At 28.0% G+C, this 18,681-nt stretch overlaps 1 protein-coding gene across 4 annotated transcripts in view; it reads left to right on the top strand.

Annotated features, from left to right (window-relative positions):
- Positions 1–18,681, top strand: part of LOC145849146 (uncharacterized) — a 52,614-nt gene that overhangs the window by 15,183 nt on the left and 18,750 nt on the right. For 3 of the 4 annotated variants that reach the window (XM_082954247.1, XM_082954245.1, XM_082954244.1), the window contains exons 11-25: positions 862–1,062; positions 6,106–6,243; positions 7,484–7,764; positions 8,124–8,196; positions 8,391–8,459; positions 8,861–8,998; positions 9,283–9,417; positions 11,213–11,350; positions 11,785–12,057; positions 12,327–12,461; positions 15,883–16,017; positions 16,354–16,488; positions 17,484–17,618; positions 18,081–18,215; positions 18,294–18,428. In XM_082954247.1, the coding sequence (XP_082810373.1) occupies positions 862–1,062; positions 6,106–6,243; positions 7,484–7,764; positions 8,124–8,196; positions 8,391–8,459; positions 8,861–8,998; positions 9,283–9,417; positions 11,213–11,350; positions 11,785–12,057; positions 12,327–12,461; positions 15,883–16,017; positions 16,354–16,488; positions 17,484–17,618; positions 18,081–18,215; positions 18,294–18,428 (2,256 nt within the window). The remainder of the gene's footprint in view (positions 1–861; positions 1,063–6,105; positions 6,244–7,483; positions 7,765–8,123; positions 8,197–8,390; positions 8,460–8,860; positions 8,999–9,282; positions 9,418–11,212; positions 11,351–11,784; positions 12,058–12,326; positions 12,462–15,882; positions 16,018–16,353; positions 16,489–17,483; positions 17,619–18,080; positions 18,216–18,293; positions 18,429–18,681) is intronic. The other variant, XM_082954246.1, reaches the window with a different exon arrangement.

Genomic DNA, 18,681 nt, shown 5'->3' with positions numbered 1-18,681 from the left:
TATCTTTAAAGCTGTTTAAATAAACAACTCCAAACAAGTATTAGATTTTACCAAAAAATCAGGAATTTTATAAGTTTTTTTGTTCATTTAAAACTGTAGTTTAATTGTATGTATTTTATGCATTTCATTCAATAAAACAATGTTTTAACCCAAAATGAATTTCTAAACTTCTTTGAACCTATGTTCACTGAACAGTTATAAAAAAAGTGTAAGAACAAAATAAGTAAATTTGTATGCACTATACCACAGTTGTTTAACATATTTAGTTTTTACAATTATATTTAAGAGTTATTTTAATAAGTTAATAACAAAACAGTTGATAATCTTTGAGCTGCAACTGTTTTTGATTTAAATTTCTATTATATTTTTTCACTTCAAGGTGATTATTCGCCAACGTAAGAGTGTAATAAATCTTGTCAAAAATAAAGTTTACTAATAAAAAGGTTACCAAAAGACATATCGAAACTTACGATTTTGACAAATAAAAAATTAACTAAATAACCAAATAGTTTAATTTTGAACAATGTAGTCTAATACATCATCTTATAATCATTTACTAGTATTAAAGTGATAAAGAATAAAAGTTCATCAAAACATGTTGATAAACATTTTTTTTAAATCAAGCTGCAAAATACGATTGAATTTTTGCTAAGAAAACATTCCTTTTATTGAAAAGTTATAATTCATGTAGAAATAGAAATTAGTGTCGGTAAACATATACAAAGTTATATTTTGTTAAAAACAAAAAAAAAACACATAATGAATTCTTAAAAGTTCTAAATATCGATCTTTTCTTCTAGTTTTAAATATTTTAAATTCGATTTATATATAAAATACTACAAATAAATAAATAACAAACAGAGATCTTGTGTAGCGACGACATCAACCTGCCAACGGGACTCACAAACGGCATAATAGAGTGCAGTGACGGCAGCAAGCTGGACTCGGTTTGCAAGTTCGTTTGCAACAGTGGTCACGTGTTAGATGGTACCACGGAGGTTCAGTGCAGGGGCGACACCACGTGGTCGCCCTTCGTTGATGGGGAGCCCATCTGTGTTGAAGGTTTGTTTTGTTTTCAACATAGTTGGTCTTATTTTCTCAATGCTTTAATTCGTTGAAGGGTTAGTTTCAATCATCCCTTAACTTTGTTCATTCATGTCTTTTGTTTTAATTTTTAAGCAAAAACTTATTAACCTCTAAACTTTTTAAACAATACAAAACGTGTTTTGACATAAAATAACAGCTGAAGTTTATTGATACGGATTGAAATTCGTTAAGAGACTTTAGAAAAAATTTTATGGGTGATAAAATACCCTTCTAATATAATTTGATGTATAACAAGGCTAAGTCTAAAAAACTATCTACTTTTTATACTTCTTGAAACTTGATATAAAAGTAAACACTTAATTGTTTATATCTTTTAAACATAAACTCTTTATGTAAGTAAGTACGTATATCAAAAATATTGAAACAAGTTAGTTTACCACCAAAACTCATGATGAATGCTGGAAATTTCACCAGTGCATCCCATATATCCCACCCTCGTAGAAGGTTTTCGAATACTTAGACAGATAATCCCAATAATTAATACAAAAATCTTTTTAAGTATGAATAATCCTTCTCAATACTTGCTGGCATCATACAATTTCACTGTGGCTTTCGTAAAATCATACAATTTTGTAAATGAAACTTTTTTAATACCCCTACAATATATCTTTGTTATATTTGTTATAATAACTACAAACTTCGAATTTTCGACTCAACACTTTCTTTACTTACATTTAATAAAATTTTATTTTAAATATGCCTGTGATTTTGATTATGTGACTAACATTAGTTTAATATTAATCAAATTTAACCCAAAATAACTGATAAGTTTGGGGGTAATATATTTAATTTAGTTAATATTGATTAAATTAGTTTATTTTTTCATCCAATTGCATATATTTTATCTACAAAACATACTTAAGTGTTAGGTTAAAAAAATGTATAATGTGTTGATTTTACGTGGACTCTGTAATTAATGGTTCAATAAAATCGAATTTTTTTTTAATTATAAAATATATATGGAAATAATCAAAAAGTTTAGTATTTGTCTTCTTGCATCATTCCATTAATTAAAACAAAAAAAAGCATTCTAAAAACTAGTTGAAAGTTTTTTAATACTTGATAATGTTCTGTGTTTGAATTTAAGCTAGTTTTTTTACTTTTAGTGATAACTTTCAAGTGTTGCATAACAGAAACTTTTAAAAATTTTACCACTAATAAAAAATAAAGCAAATTTTTATAATTCACAAAAAAAATGTAATTGTATAATTGTGTTTGAAACTTAGTAGAAAGAAGTAAATGACATGTGTGTATATAAGAATTTCAAAACTTTGATGAGATTTTACGACACTTGCTTGCAATAAAAGATTACGTAAATTGTTCTTGTAAAATAGTTATAAAAACCTGTTAAATTTACAGCTATGTTCAGCAAAATACACTGGTCTTTAAATTTTTACAAGGTTTTTTGGATGTCTTTTGATAAAACAGCAATTGTACCAACCTTTGAATTTTTAATAACACGTGTTTAATTGAGCAGCGGTCTATGTTGTTAATTTCTTAACATAAAGTTGTACTTTTCACTACTTGGAAATAAAGTTATTAAGCTGGATGTCATTATTTTTCGTCAGCTGTATTTTCAAGATTTCATGGCATAAACTCAAAACTATAATTTCTTACTGCTGAATTTTTAAAGTCTTTAGTAAAAATCTAAGTAATGTTCGGTACTAATATTAAATTTATTTCAATATAATTTTTTTCAATGTATAAAACTCTGGCAGCAAACTATCTACTTCAAAAGACTTCTTTTATTTTTCACATACCGAAAGTTGAAATCAAAGAGTTAAGAACGTTCAATATGTTTGACATTGATACTTGGTAATATGAGTGCTTAACAACAACAAGTGGTTACTTAGCAACAAATAGCACCTCAGGCAACCTAATGTAACATTTATACGGAAGCTTCGTAGATTTTCGCTTAAATATTTCGTAATCTTTAGCTTGGTGGGTTGTTATGTGCAAAAGTAAGTATCTACAGGACTTTTGTTGGAACTTTTTATTTAAGGGAATTTTTTTATAACCATCTTAATCTACGGCTTGTAATTTTTTCAAAAAGTATGATGCAACTAACTGTTATTTACAAGATCATTTTTTAAATACGAAAAACCCATAAGTTCAACACTTGTTTCATACCAGCTTAAATGCAGCAAACTAAACTAAAGTATTCCAACAATATATATATATATATGTATATATATAGTTGTTTTTAAAATAGGCTGACTAAAATTATTGAATTTTAGTTGAAACGTCACAATGTGTTTTTTGTGTAATTCTTTAAAAATCTTACTTTGTTCTTTGTTTCGTTCTAAGGAGATGCACAAAGCATTGAAACTAAGTAAACGATTTGAAAATAAGTTGTTTTTTTTTTTATTATAAATATATATATAATTACTTAAGCGTCAAACAAGTCTTTTGTGTTTTTAAAACTTGGTCTAGACTTCTTTTGAAAACTTTATTGTTAATTTCAGTGTTAACAAAGAAATTCAGTTGTTGGAATGCCGAGTTTTTTTAATTAGTGCTTTTCTGTTTGGAACAGTTAATAAAACGTAATAACTTATTTTTAAGTTCTGAATTGCGTTGATAAATGCAGCATATTTTATTTGTTGTATTTTGTGCTCCATAATTAAAATTTGTAGTATACTTTGATACAAGCTAAATTAAATGACTCTTAGTAGCAAATTAAGCAATTTTCTTTTAAACTGAAATTTCAAGCATGCATTTTCAGCAACAATTTCCAAAGTATGTTTAAGCGCATCTGATAATTCCACGGTTGTTACATCAAACAATTCCATTGTAATAATTGTTGAAAGTCTAGACTACCAGCACTTAATGTACACCTTGTCATTTCCATTTAACTCACAGCAATTATTGGATTTCAAAAGATCTTTGTTTCAGATAAGACTTAATGAGATGCAGCTGTCATTAAGCTATTTCTTTTCAATTGATAAGTAAAAGTTGTATGATTTTAATTGATGGATGTTTATATCTTTAAAAACTTCAACATGATCAATTTAAAATAGTTGATTTACTGGGAACAAAAGTCGATTTGTGAGTAGTTTAATGATTGATAGCTGGATTACTTTGTTAAAATTCATCAGTAATGAGTATAAAGAGAGTTGGTATGATTTGAATTCAGTTTTTTTTTTTTTTTGAAAAACTAATCAACTGAAATTGTGGTTAGTTTCAATTATTCACTTAATTAAAAATTAAGTTTGTTACAGTTAAGTTTTTCAGACACAACATAGAACAAAAATCATGGAGAATACACATGAATATTGAAGATTAATATTTCTCTATTTTTTATAAAGGGTTGCACGTATTATAAGTTTAATAACTTATTAAAATGTATATGGTCTATTATTGATAAACTAATAATTACAGCATATACTGACTTTGGCTTATTTTAACTCTATATGACAACTATTTTCAATAATCTTAACAAAACAAACATAATCTAAATACGGCTTACCAAGAAACCTGTTTAACAAATCAAAAAATAATAACTAATGGGGGTACAATTGAAATTTTTCAGACTTAATTTGTTAGGTTTTTTACTAACAACGAGTATATACGTATATAGTCAAATTTTTCTTTAAAATGTTTATATTTTAGAACGCTGTATACGTTTGAAACATTTTTTAAACATGTATGGTTCTAAATATAAAAATGAATAACCACAGACATAACTCATACTTTCTAGAAACTTAGAATTTTTTCAATAATCTAAACAAGTAATTTTACAATTAAGATAAAAAGTTTTGTGAAACATCTTCTATAATATTCACGCACGCAGACTTATTATTAAATCCTCATAATTCCCAAGTATAAAGTGCACTTATCCTATGTTGCACGTCAACCGCAAATTCCACAACAAATTGTAAAGTGTATTATTTATTATGCATATGTATATATAGTTTTTGAAATCACAAGTTTAATTTTACTTCTCACTATTTTCTTTGTAAAAAATTGAAACTTACATTCCGTGTGCTATTTAACTTCCAAACAGAGTTAAAACAAACAATTTAATCTAATGCTGAATAATAGACCTTTAATTTAGTTTTTACAAAAAAAAATTTCACCTAAAGTTGACAAAAGTCTCTTAAAAAAAGATAGACTTTAGGTTATTACACTAAAACTACAAAGTCTATTTGGGTTTAAATTTAAAATTATACCAACAAAACTTTTATGAGTGATCAAACCTGTTATTATTTATTTTATTCCCATTTTAATTTCGGACTTTAAATTTCCAACTACAACTAATTTATTTCGGAGGCCATGACGAGCCTATATCATTTTTCAAACTAGTATTCAATCCTGTTTATGTTTAGTTTTAAAACAAATAAAATACCACCCAAGTCGTTTGTTTTGACTGATTTCTTTTAATTGCTCTTTTCAAAGTAAAAATATTATAATCTCGAGTATTTACAATAATCGTGATGGTATTTATGCTATTTAACAACAAACAGTAATTAGACTTTATTGTTGTCCAAATCAAAGCGATTAAGAACAATTAAGTCTTTTTATACCTATAAATAGTTTTCACACACTTCATGAAAGATATAAGTCATCACGAAAGTATTTCTTTGATTTGTTTTCAAGTGTTGAAATATTGTTATTTTAAACTCAATTTCGTTAATGCAGGTGCAACTATGAGTACGTTTTCTTTTGTTATTTTTCAATTTAAAGTGATATAGGACAGAGGTGGATTTCATTAAACATATTTTTCAAAATGTAAATATAAGCATAAAACTATACAAATTTTTGAGATATCTAGTTGATGAGATTATTTCAAAGATTCACAAATATTTTTTGTGAACCCGCTTTCAAAGTACAAATTGTAATTTTATTCCATTCAGTTTATTAACTTTAAGGCGTGAAAGTTTTTTTTTATAAATTTGTTCACAACGTTTTCGGAAACAGCAAATTGTGTGATACTGATCATCAAAATATTTATAATTACGTACATATATTTTTTGTAACATCAACATTATTACGTCACAGAGCCAGTCGATTGCGAGATCGCTTACGGAGAATGGGGACCGTGCGTGTTCGGGTACACCACCCAGGCTGTTACCATAGTAACCATGAGTGCGGGGGCCGGTAAACCCTGCCCCGCTGTTTTGGAGGGTCCAAAAGAAGGTTTGTTTGTTTTAAATAATACCAACTTTCCCCATAGTTTTAAAGAACTAACAAAAAAATTATTTACAATTTTTAATTTTCAAACTAGCTATTTATATGCCTACAAATCATAAGGAATTAAAATATTGTTGATAAGTAACATGATTTGATTTTCTAATGAAAAAAGTGAGTAGAATTGTTAACTAGCATTTCAGAGAGCCCACCGAAAAGTTTATATCAAATTTTATGTGCTTTAATGTTCACAAGTAAGTTTAAAGGCTTGAGACATTTGACGCTAAACTAACAGTTTTTACGTTTTTGGTGTTTCAATTATTTCTTTACTTTTATCTATCTTTATTTTAAGTTTTAAATAAATAAAACTTTCTTTTAATATTTCTCAACGGTCAAAAAAAAAGTTTAAATTAACTATTGTACTTAAAGTAGATACTGTTGGATTAGTTTCATTAAAACTTCAACTTTACCATAAAATATATTATGTCTACGATAAATTAATTAAAAAGTATAAGACTGTTGTTTTATTGTAACAAAGTAAAAGTGTTTTGCTTTTTTTTTATTATAGCGCTGCTAGAAAACATTAAGTTCAAAACATTTTCGTTTCTCATAAGTTACTATTTTTTACAATGACACACTTAATTTGATTAGATGTAAATCTTCAGAAATGCATTAAAACTCCAAACTTAATTTATTTGCTGCTTTTATAAAACGTGCAAAATTTTGTCAAGGTTGTTTTAATTACAATACCTTTTTTCAAAAACACTCTGCTTTCAACTTAAAGTTTTCAGTAGTTGGTTAACATCACAAAAGCTTTTTAAGACAGTTAAAAAACAACAAGTTTGTAAAAAACAAGCTTTAAACAGTATTTTTACCTAAGTGTTTGCAAAATTTGTATGAAAACTTAATCTTTTTCTTAAATTAAGCCAAATATTTTTAAAAAACCTATATTTTAATTCATCACACAACTAGAATGTATATATCTTGGGTTGTAATGCTATCAAGTATTGCTAATAATCTATTCGAAACACAAACAACCTATTAACAAAATCCAACTAAGTAGATTAAAAAAATACTTGGTCCATTTAACTTTCTTATATTGATTCCAAACCGCCGTTTTGACTTAACAATGTCAGAACTTATTTTCTAATATATAGTTACAATGACATTTTTGGTGAACGCTATGACATCACAGTGCGACTTTTTAATATGACGTCACAACTTTATAATCACTATGACGTCATAACAGAGTGCATTGACTGCCAGCTGGGATGGTCGGAGTTCGAGGGGTGCAAGAACAACGAGAACAAGCGCCACCAAGTGGTCGTGAGTCAGCCCAACCAGCACGGGGAGAAATGCCCTGACCGCATGAAAATCGACACGGTTGACTGCGCGAACTGCGACATCGAGTGGGGACCCTGGGGAGAGTGTTACCCGGGAGGTAAAGGGTCAGAGAGGAGGAGGAGCGAGTATGTGGCGCAGGAGGCGTTCGGAGGAGGAGAAGCTTGCAGGGAACTCAACACTGAATTCGTTTGTTTTTATTTTGTTTTTCAAGCATAAATTATAAAACGAATGATTGTTGTATGTGTTGTAGAAAAATAAAAATTAAACTGCAGGTTTCTAAAATTTTTCATCTGAAGCGTTTTGTATTTAAGTCTTATTGATATCTTTGAGAAAAGATTGTTTTTTAATTGTAACTTTTCTACAACTGTCATTTAAGGAGTTTTGTTAGTAAGCAAACTTTTGCTTATTACAATTGTAACAAAACTATTATCGTGACAATTTTTTTTTGATTTTTTTGATTTTATAATTATGTTATTGTAATTTAAATAGATTTGAACTTAATACAATATTGAATGAGTATATACATGTGTAAATATTATTCACAGGACCCATGTGTGGATTGTGTAAAGAGCGTATCAGAAAGTTCATGTGATCCTGAGACCAATCTTCAGACTATCAGTAAGTTTTTATAAATTTATTTTAAACTATTTATAAGCTTGTTTTTAAAAGTTTTTTTATTTTTTTTTTTGTATAATTAGCATCGTTAAAAGAACTGAATGTAAAGAATTATTTGTTATTTCTCAGCAATTAAGAGTAAATAACTTGTTTTGAGCCTCGGACACTTAGAAAACTTTTTCAATGTTTTTTTTCAGCTGAGTCTATTGCACAAGAGAAGATTGGAGGTGGGAAGGAGTGTGAACCTCTTACAACAACTACTAGAGGTAAGAATAATTAAAATACATATGTATAAGGTTTATTGTGCTTACTTTAGAAGTAAGAATAATGAATATTTATATACAACATAAGTTTGTTGTGTGTTTGTTACATGAAGTAATATTGTATAAGACCAACAAACTGTAGAAGTTTGTTTGTATGAAATGGAAATGTATTTGCGGGACTTGTTTACGACTAAACAAAGACTTAATTGATTCTTTGAATTTTCTATATACACTTACAACTTTTTACATGTTAAAACGTTTTCTTCACTTATTTTTTGTAGAATGTAAAAACTATGATAACTATTGACTGTAATCATTTAGGAAGGTGCAAACTAATTTTAAACAAACTTTATTAAAACTTAATGCATCAACATACTTTCATATTTTGTACAACTTGTCAATAGAATGCGCAAACTGTGAGATGGGATGGGGAGAATGGAGCTCTTGTTCTGACGGAAGTAGGACGAGGAACCAGGTTATCACAAAAGAACCCTTCAATGGGGGGTCAGCATGTCCTGAACCCGAACCCGCTCAAATTGAAGGTATAATTTATTTACTTGTTATCAATGGGTGCACAAAGTGTAAATTACAACAATTTTAATATGCTAACCTTCATGAAAACAACTATATTTTCGTTAAATAGTTAGTTTTGTTAAAGTACTACATCGATAGTAATTATATAACTTGTGTTTATTTTTGATCATCGAACAATTTGCTTGTGTAGACTGGTACTTATGTCTATTATTTTGATAACATGTTTTTCATTTCAACGATACCATTTATAAAAATCTTTCGTCGGTGAAATAAGTTTTTTTTTTCCAATTAGCTTGTGTGGACTGCAAGCTTGATTGGGGTCCGTGGAGAGAATGCAAGGATGGGGAGCGGGTCAGATCCCAGTACGTCTCCATGGAAACCGTGGGGGCTGGGATGCAGTGTCCCGAAATACAATCGGAATTTGAAGGTATTATGACGTCACAGTTGCGACTGAAAGCCTGGCTGTTTATAATGACGTAATATTGAGAATCTCGCTGTTTATTTGGCTGTTAATGATTTTTGCCCAACTTTCTTCATATTGCTTGGATTGTATGAAGAGTTGAAAACTCGATTGGGCAGGATTGTGATCGGGAATTTTTAATTTGCTTGGATTAATGATTGCTACTCTAAAGTTTATAAACAGGCTTAAGTGATATGGGTATTTTACTCTGCTGCTGATAAATTATTTGCAAAAATACTTATAAAATGTTCTCAGCATTTGTTTAATAAAAATTGTGCAACTTGACTAACATTTTATTTGCTAACCAGAGTTTGCTTGTAATTTTTTACACAGTTTGTCGTTAAACTTTTATTTTCAAGTTACAGAACAGTTTGAATTGTCCAAAAAGCTATCTAGTAAAACACAAGATTTAAAATTTATTGCAATTGTTTAGTGTACAATTAATAGTTTTATCATCAGAATTTTAATTCTAAACAAAACTACAAAACACTTCCGAAGCACTTATAATTGAAAATAAAAACATTATTTTCATGCAATAACCGGCTTCTAATGAAACACGAACTCTTGTAAACTTTAAACTTAAACAAATTTCTATACATTGCCACTTAATGAGATAATGTCAATTTGTTATTGTGATGCAATAATGTGTTCATGTGACGTCGCAGATCGTGACCTACATTGTGTTTACATCGTTATGTAACAAATTGAATGTGATGTACAAAAAAGTAAACTGTACTAACTATTACTAAACTTCTTCTTCTTTTGAAACCTTTTGTTGTACTATCTATTTTTTAGGTATTGTAAAACAAATAAAAGCTTTCATAATATATGTTAAACACTTTGTTTACTTAATTGTTAAGTTGTGTAAAAACTAAAACTTCTTTTGAACAAATTTCATTTACATGTTTGCTTTGTCAATTTCATCATGATTTTACTTGAGTACGTTTCAAAACGTTGCGAACTTTTTGACTGGAAAATTTTTGAGCACCTGATATACTGAAGCTTCTACTAATGAAAATTCTCTACCTACTTCTTTTTCTAATTATAATATAAAAAATTATATGTCTTAGTTATCATATTGATCAATTTAATATATCTTTTAGTCACTTTATTTGCTAACATAAAATTTAACGCATGACAAAACTGTTTATATATTTAATTCTAATATTAATTGAGGTTTGTTAAACTGAAACTAATTGTTACTAATTATTTGTTTGTCAAGACCTAAATAAATAAAATTTAAGTTTTTGTCATCCCAAGCAAAACATTTGGTGCATAAAGTTTTATTTGAAATTTCTTTATTAACTATTTATGACTATTTGATTAAATTTGTTAACAAAGAATGATTTTTAATTGATTGCCACTAAAACACTTTAATCTTTTGTAACCTAAATTTATTTGAGCAAGTGTACAATATTATGTTATGCCGAGAAATTTACTACTTGTAAAAAATCTAAATTGTAATATAGACCTAAATTGTAATATTTAAAGCTGAATCTACTGCATTACAAGCAAATAATGTACTTGCTGCTGAGTTAATATTAAAAAAAAAAGAATTGAAAATTTAAGCTGCCAATTAAAGCTAACAAATGCTGGCATTTTAAACCATGTGATTGGCTAATCTGCTGCAAGCAAATATACTTGTTGCTGCTGAGTGAATATGAAATGAAAGAATGAAAAAGATAAATAGCTGCTGCTGAAAAGTTAAAAGAATGCATGATGAAAACTATTTATGACGTGTATTAACTATGACATCACACAGCCTGCGTGGACTGCCAGCTCGGATGGGGAGTGTGGAGTGAATGTAGTGAGGGCATGAGGGTCAGATCCCAACTGGTTGTCATTGAAGCTGTGGGAGCTGGGATCAAGTGTCCCGAAGTCATGCAGATCGAGTCCGAAGGTTGCTATGCGCAGTTTACTGGTTGCCATGGAGATTTAACATATATTTGCTTTATAACTTTGTATATTTAAAAAGAAGCACCAACATTTTATAACGACTAGTGACACTTATTTTTTGATTTATATCATTAACTAAAATCAGGCTTTCTTAATAGCAAAATTGCCTACTTTTATTATAAAATCAAACTTATACATAATAGGGGATATCGCCCTTAATGGTCCTTTTATTTCGGGAACTACTACTTTGAAGTAACAAATAATTTGAGTGTGAGTCTATCTTGCAAAACAGTTTTTAAAGTAAAGTATTCAAGTATCTATCTACAAGTTAAGACCCGATTGGAGAAGATACGAATATAAATAATTTTCAGCCACTAACATTAATAATTAGCCAAGCAAACAAACAAAATTAATATTATTTTACAATTTAACAAACAGAATGCTTCGATTGCGTGTCGGTGTGGTCCGAGTGGTCTGAATGCTACGAAGGAACTCGCGAGCGCCAGGTAGTGGTGACCCAGGAAGCCGTGGGGGCGGGGAAAGCGTGTGTGGAGTTGGAGGGACCCTCGAGCGAGGCTTGCGTGGATTGCGAGGTGGATTGGGACGAGTGGAGCGCGTGCGAGGGTGGAATGAGGCACAGGAGCCAGAAGGTCGTTGTCGATCCGGTTGGAGCCGGAGAACAGTGTCCCGATCTCAAGGAAGAAAGAGAAGGTAGGAAATGTGTATAATTTGTAATATATATATATATATATATAATGTGCAATTTGTTACTTTAAAAGATGAACTTGTTTAGATACCTTATAAAATAATTGTTAAGTAAATTGAATTCCAAGAGTTTGTACGATATTTTTTTTGCAAAATGTTAAATGTTCACAATAATTTCAAGTTTGTGTCCAAGTACAACACACTATATTGGTTTATACGTAGAAGATATATTTTTACAAGATATATTTAAACTTCAATACGAATTTTCTTTCCAGTTTGTGTCCACTGCTCGGTGGAGTGGGGGTCGTGGTCGTCATGTTCCGATGGTTCGAGGAGGAGAGGTCAATACGTCACTGTTGCGTCACAGGGAGCAGGTGATGCGTGTCCCGAGTTGCAAGAAGAAACTGAAGGTAAACTTGTAAATATGAAATACTAAAAATATATACAATACTCTAAATTGATCATGTTAAAAAAATAGTAGTAATGATATTACTGTTATGGTAACTAACTACATTAACAAACTAAAGGTGGTTTGTAAATATGTTTTAAACCAATTTTAACTGTAATGTTATAAAAGTTGTTAGTTTCAGTTAAGCTATTATTCTTCTACATTTCGATTTATTTTACTATTTTCTTGCTGTAGACTTTTTATTGGTAAAAACAAACAATTATAGAAAATAAATTTACAAACTTTAAGATGCGACATTGTTGATGTACCATAACGTCTTTAGGTTAATTTAATTGAGGTAATTCAGTTAGTATAAAACATAGTTTATCAGATATAATGTTTAAAAAAAATGCAACATTTTAATTATTTAAACATTGTAATCTAGTTAAAGTTATAACAATTTTTGTTTTGTTTTTTTTTGCCACCAGAACTCAAAATTTATCAATCATCTGTGTATATGCTTATCTAATATCGTTTTTACATACTTCAAGCATTTTTAGCTAGAAAAAGATTTATCATACAGTTGCTATTTTATAAACAAACATTCTAAAACTAATCTTCAAAGTTCATGAAACAAGTAGTACTACTTGTAATAAAAACCTTTATCTTCTTTTATGATTTATCGACTCAAAATAGCCGATTTCTGAAAAACAGATAACTTGTTAACTTGGTTTAAATTTAAATTCCAAGAAAAATTTACAGTTAAAAACAGATAAACAAAAACATTCCATCATTTTTCTTAGTATTGTTGTAGAAATTTAAAACGTTATCTTAATTAAATTGAATTATTTTCAAACAATCTATTTCCCGTTAAAGTCTTAATTTAATTTTTCATACATCAATATCTACAAAGAAATTCTTTGAAAAGCATATCAATTTAAATGATCAAATAGTTATCAGTATCTATTTAGAAGAAGTCTAATCGTTTATAAAGATAAGAATATTCCTTGAAATTTGATTGTTTTTGTATGAAAAAAAAATGTTATAGGAATAAGTTGACATATTTTTCTCATCAAATTAAAAACTGAATAAAAACAAACAGTTTTTTTGTAAGATAATTAAATAATAGGTAAAATATGAATGATCTTTTTTTCTTGGTAACTTTAAAATTGCAGAATTAAAGCTTCTCTTCATTAAATTAACTTGTTTAATAACCTGTTTATACTCGAAAAAATGTTAGTTAAATCTTCAAGTTACTTTAGCAATTTTAATAAAAACAAAGCAAAAAAATTTCGTTCTTTATTTTGTTTTGATTTAGACTAGTTTTATTATAAACTAGTTATTTGCAAAATTAGAACCAGTTCTTTGAATATAATTTTTTAAGTAAGTACTTGACAGTCTGACAAATAGCGTTCATTGTTTAAACTTCAAAAAACTTTCGGAACTCGTTGAAACAAGTGGATGCATTAATAAAAACTTTATCTAACTTAACACCTCAACGCTTGATTAACTCAAACAATCCAAAATTAAATAATAAATTGTTCAAATTGATGGACTTTGATAATTTCGTTTCCACTTGAAACAAAACAGTTTATTGTTTCCATTTCTCAGACATTCATACTGAAAGATCATAGTAGGATTTACTTTAATTGCCAACCTATTAATTTTCAAAAGAAAATTGAAAGAAACACCAAACAATGTTTTTATTGTGCGTATGCTACGTTTTAAACAAAAGTAAATAAATCTCTGGTAAGATTATTTCACGTATCAAGTTCTATACCGAAGTTTGCTTGGATAAAGTATTTATTGTTTACAAAAACTTTGAATCTCTGAATAAGCTAAGAAAATATTTTGAAATATCAAATATCAGTAGTTTAGGTTTAAGGAGGCTTCAGTTTATTTATTAAGACTTTTTTTTTTGTTTGCTATAAATTTATAATGCTGCAAGTTTTATACAAAGCATTTTGTTGTTTGTTTATAAATTCAACTGACTTAAAAGTCTTTTGACGTATTAATCTAAACTTGTTTCAGTAAAATCTTTTGTATGATAACTTATATATAAAAATATTTTGATTAGTATATTAAATTTTATATTTCTTTTTACTAAAACCACTTTTGTAAGAAAGCAAACGATTAATATAACTTGTATGAAACAAAATATAGTTGTATGACAAAAGAAACGAGTTAGTTGCAATAGTGAGCTTCAATCTTCTTAAAACAAATCAAAACTGATGCATGTCATTTTGAATTCCTCTGGTTTATATTTTCCCACATTCTTTTAATTCAGTTTGACACTCGTGTCAAGTTCAAATTAATTAATTCAAAAATTATTAAGGTATGTAGGCTTAATTAGTTGGACCCTACATTATACTTGGTTTAGATTAATTTTTAAATACAGCTTTAAATATTTGTTGTTATAAAACAGTTTTAACTTGAATAAAACATGATGCTTTTTTGTAAACTTATAATGTTTTTAGTAAACTAGACTTTACTACTTTTTACTTTTTTTAGTTTTTAAAAACTATTAAAACATAAAAAAACATAAGAAAATTTTACATAAAAAATTTAAATAACTAAACTGTAAGAGCCTAAGTTCAAATTAAGAATGTGGACATAACTTTCAAACTATTTATTTTTCAGTTTTGTTTAATAAAGAAAAATATGTTTGTTCTTAGTAAAATCATTTTCAAATTATTGTTTCAAAATGTTACTCAACATTATATTAGTTGTATTGTATCTATCAATTTATATTAAACTTCATTATGATTGAAAACACTAATTTTATAAGTTATTTAAATGATGTTCAGCTATTCTTTAAGCAAAACTAATATATGTTTAAATATTTGATTAGTTTTTTTTAATATCTTAAATATACAAAACAACACTACTTCGTTAATTTTATTTATATATAATCTTACTAAAAAAAGAAACAAAGTTTTAAGTTTTTGTTTTTTCAACCAAAACAAAAGTTGAAATACTTATTAAAACTAAATACTTAACTTAACTTCAAAAAGGTTGTCTACTACAAAGAAAAAACTGAGATAGTTAAATAATCATAAGTAAAACAACTAATAAATACGTATTTCGTTTTGTAATGTTTGTAAACATCTTAATGCTTATGTACCGATTAAAGTTTAATTTATAATCAGCGTGTTTAAGTTATGTAAGAACTCATCATATATTGATAGGGTAGCGAGATTTGTTGGGAGGCCAATCAAACTCAAAAGTAATATATATGTTTAGTTTATCTCATTAATTTATATCTATACAAAGTATGTATTAGTTGTTAGATTGTTTAACATTTTTTTCAATTGTACAACAAACATATATACTTGATTAATTATTCACAGTATATATTGACTGCAAGGTTGATTGGGAAGAATGGAATTAAAACTACTATATACAAATTTATTTATTTTAATATATTTATTTATTATTCACAGTATGTATTGACTGCGAGGTTGATTGGGAAGAGTGGAACGAGTGCGAAGGAGGTACGAGATCAAGATCTCAAATAATCACTGTGGAGCCCGAAGGAGCCGGAAAAGTGTGTCCTCAACTCAAATCTGAATCTGAAAGTTTGTTGTTCGAAATTCAATGCGCATATTTCTAATTATAAATGACAAAAACAAGTCATTTGTTGTATGAATCTGGTAAAAAACATTCTGTTCAGATGAAGCAATAAAAAAATATTTATTGTAAGGTTATTTGGTACCGACGGTAACATAATCAACAGCTCTATCAAAGCAATAACTGCTGCTTTATTATTTAATGTTTCTTCATTCTAAGTTAATTAATCAACAATATTTAAGAACTCTAGTGTTTATATATTTATTTTCAATATTCTTAACAATTGTAAAAACTTTCATTATAACTTTCAATTTTTCCCAGTTTACACGTAATGTATTCAACAGTGTGTATCGACTGCGTGGTAGCGTGGGCTCCTTGGAATTCCTGTTCAGATGGAATGAGGGACAGGTCTGAAATCATTCAGGTGGAACCGGTCGGTGCTGGTGTTCAGTGTCCAAAACTCAGAACTGAAGAAGAAGGTTTGATTGTTATTTGTTTAAAATATTAGTAAATATCATTTGAAAACAATAAAAATATTTAAAACATATTAATGCACACATATGTATTGATTTAAATAAAGAATACATCTCTTTATCACTAACACGCATTTTTTAATAATTTATTATAGATAAATAAATCTAATTTAAGGTAAAGAAAGAACGTTTTTATAAAACTTAGCTTAAAAATGTTTTTGTACAAATATTTTGTTACTGTTTTCAATAAACTAAACCAATATACGCTTTTTTCAAACATTTTAAAGTCTTTAAAAACAAGTGCTTCTATTAGACGTCATTATTTAATTACAAAGTTAACATTAAGTTTTAAGACAAGTTTTATAAATCTAGTAACGATTTTAAACATACTTTTACTAAAAAAGACTTTTATTTTGACAAAAGTTGATTGAAACCACATGTTTACTGACATGTTTACATTAACATAGGAAGTGAATGTTTGTTTTAAAGTTGGCATCTACAATAAACAATCCGTCTGAACATTGTAAACAAGATAACCACTAAGTTTTTGATTAAAATGCATTTTAAAGCGTCGTAAAATAAAAGTATAGAATATTGAACTTTTCGTATATATAATACAACTATTACAAAAAAAATGTGTTTATCAAATATATATTTTATTTAAACGTTATTAGTAGAAATTCTCAATTTTATAGTAAAAGAAACTTTATTGTACAACAAATTACAGAAGACACAGTTTTTATTACAGTACTATAAACAAAAAATTATTTTAAAAAATTATAACTGGTTATTCGTGTTTATCCATAGAAAAGAAAAAGAAAATTGTTACAGTGTAAATAAAAATAAAAAGTATTTCTTTACTTCACACTGTTTCTTAATTGTGCTTATTTCTTAATATCCAAAACAACTTTTTTACTTCATTATCTTTAAAACTGTTACTTACGTCAGGAAAATTTAACAAGTATAATTGTATAATTTTAATTGCAAACAACTACTTGCAGCTTGTGTTGACTGTGTGGTTGCCTGGGGATCATGGGATGAATGTTCGAACAACAAGAGATCAAGAAGCGAAATTGTTTCAGTTCAGCAGGTTGGTGCTGGAGCTGCTTGCCCCGATCTCCAAACTGAAACCGAAGGTTCGAATGTTGAATTTTATTGAACTGTTGATAAATTTTAATTTTTTTCTATAGCGAATATATATATATATAATTTTTAAATTTGTTTTTACACTAAACTTTGTTCAAAGTAGATTGTTTTGTTATCTTTTAAAAAACATTAACTCAAAATTGTTTTAATTTCAAAGTTTCACTGTTATTTGTAGATTCAGTTGTTTTTTATATTAATAAGTTTTTTTGTAGCTCTTGTAAGTTTATTTCAATTTTTTTGTTGGTTGAAAAGGTAAACGCAATAAAGCGATTAATTTAGGGCTAATAAGAACCTATTTGTACAAAAAAAAATATCCACTATTTTAACACACTACTTAGTCTAAATTAAAACAATTATAGCAAAAACTCATACTTTTCCAGATTGCGTTGATTGCGAAGTAGGATTAACAGCAAAACACATTTAGCTTTAATAAACTTCATGTATTTCTCTAGATTGCATCGATTGCGAAGTAGGATGGGCTGAATGGGAGGCTTGTTCCAATGGTGAGAGGGTTAGAAGCCAGCAAGTACTGACCATGAGTGTTGGTGCGGGAAGTGAATGTCCTGAACTGACAAGTGAAACTGAAGGTATGATTTGTGAACTTGTCTACCTTTTAAAAATATCAATGAACTTTCAGATTGACAAATAATTTGTTCTTCTTACAGCCTGCATCCATTGCGCAGTCGAATGGGAGTCATGGGGAGCTTGTTCTGGTGGTAAAAGAGAAAGAAGCCAAATTGTCACACAAGATGTTGTGGGGGCAGGAAAAGTTTGTCCTGAACTTCAAGTTGAAAGCGAAGGTTTGTAACTTGTGACGACAATTGTGTTAATTATGACGTAACAGCGAATTGTGATTTCAAGATACAATTTTGTATGACTTAAATAACTTCCATGTTTTTTTTTACTTAGAAATAAGTCAAAAAACAAAGTTATGTTTATTTTATCAATAAACCAAACACTTAACAAATAGTGAAACTAAATCTAGCTTTAACTCCAGCAAATTCAAGAAAAAATTGTTTTAATTTATTTACTAAGCTTTACAAGCTAAAAATT

Source organism: Thalia democratica, chromosome 1 (genome assembly GCF_965202585.1).
Source record: "Thalia democratica chromosome 1, ktThaDemo2.hap1.1, whole genome shotgun sequence".
Taxonomy (NCBI): Eukaryota; Metazoa; Chordata; class Thaliacea; order Salpida; family Salpidae; genus Thalia; species Thalia democratica.
The sequence above is the reverse complement of the archived record's forward strand: the minus strand, read 5'-3'. Positions and strand labels throughout refer to the sequence as shown.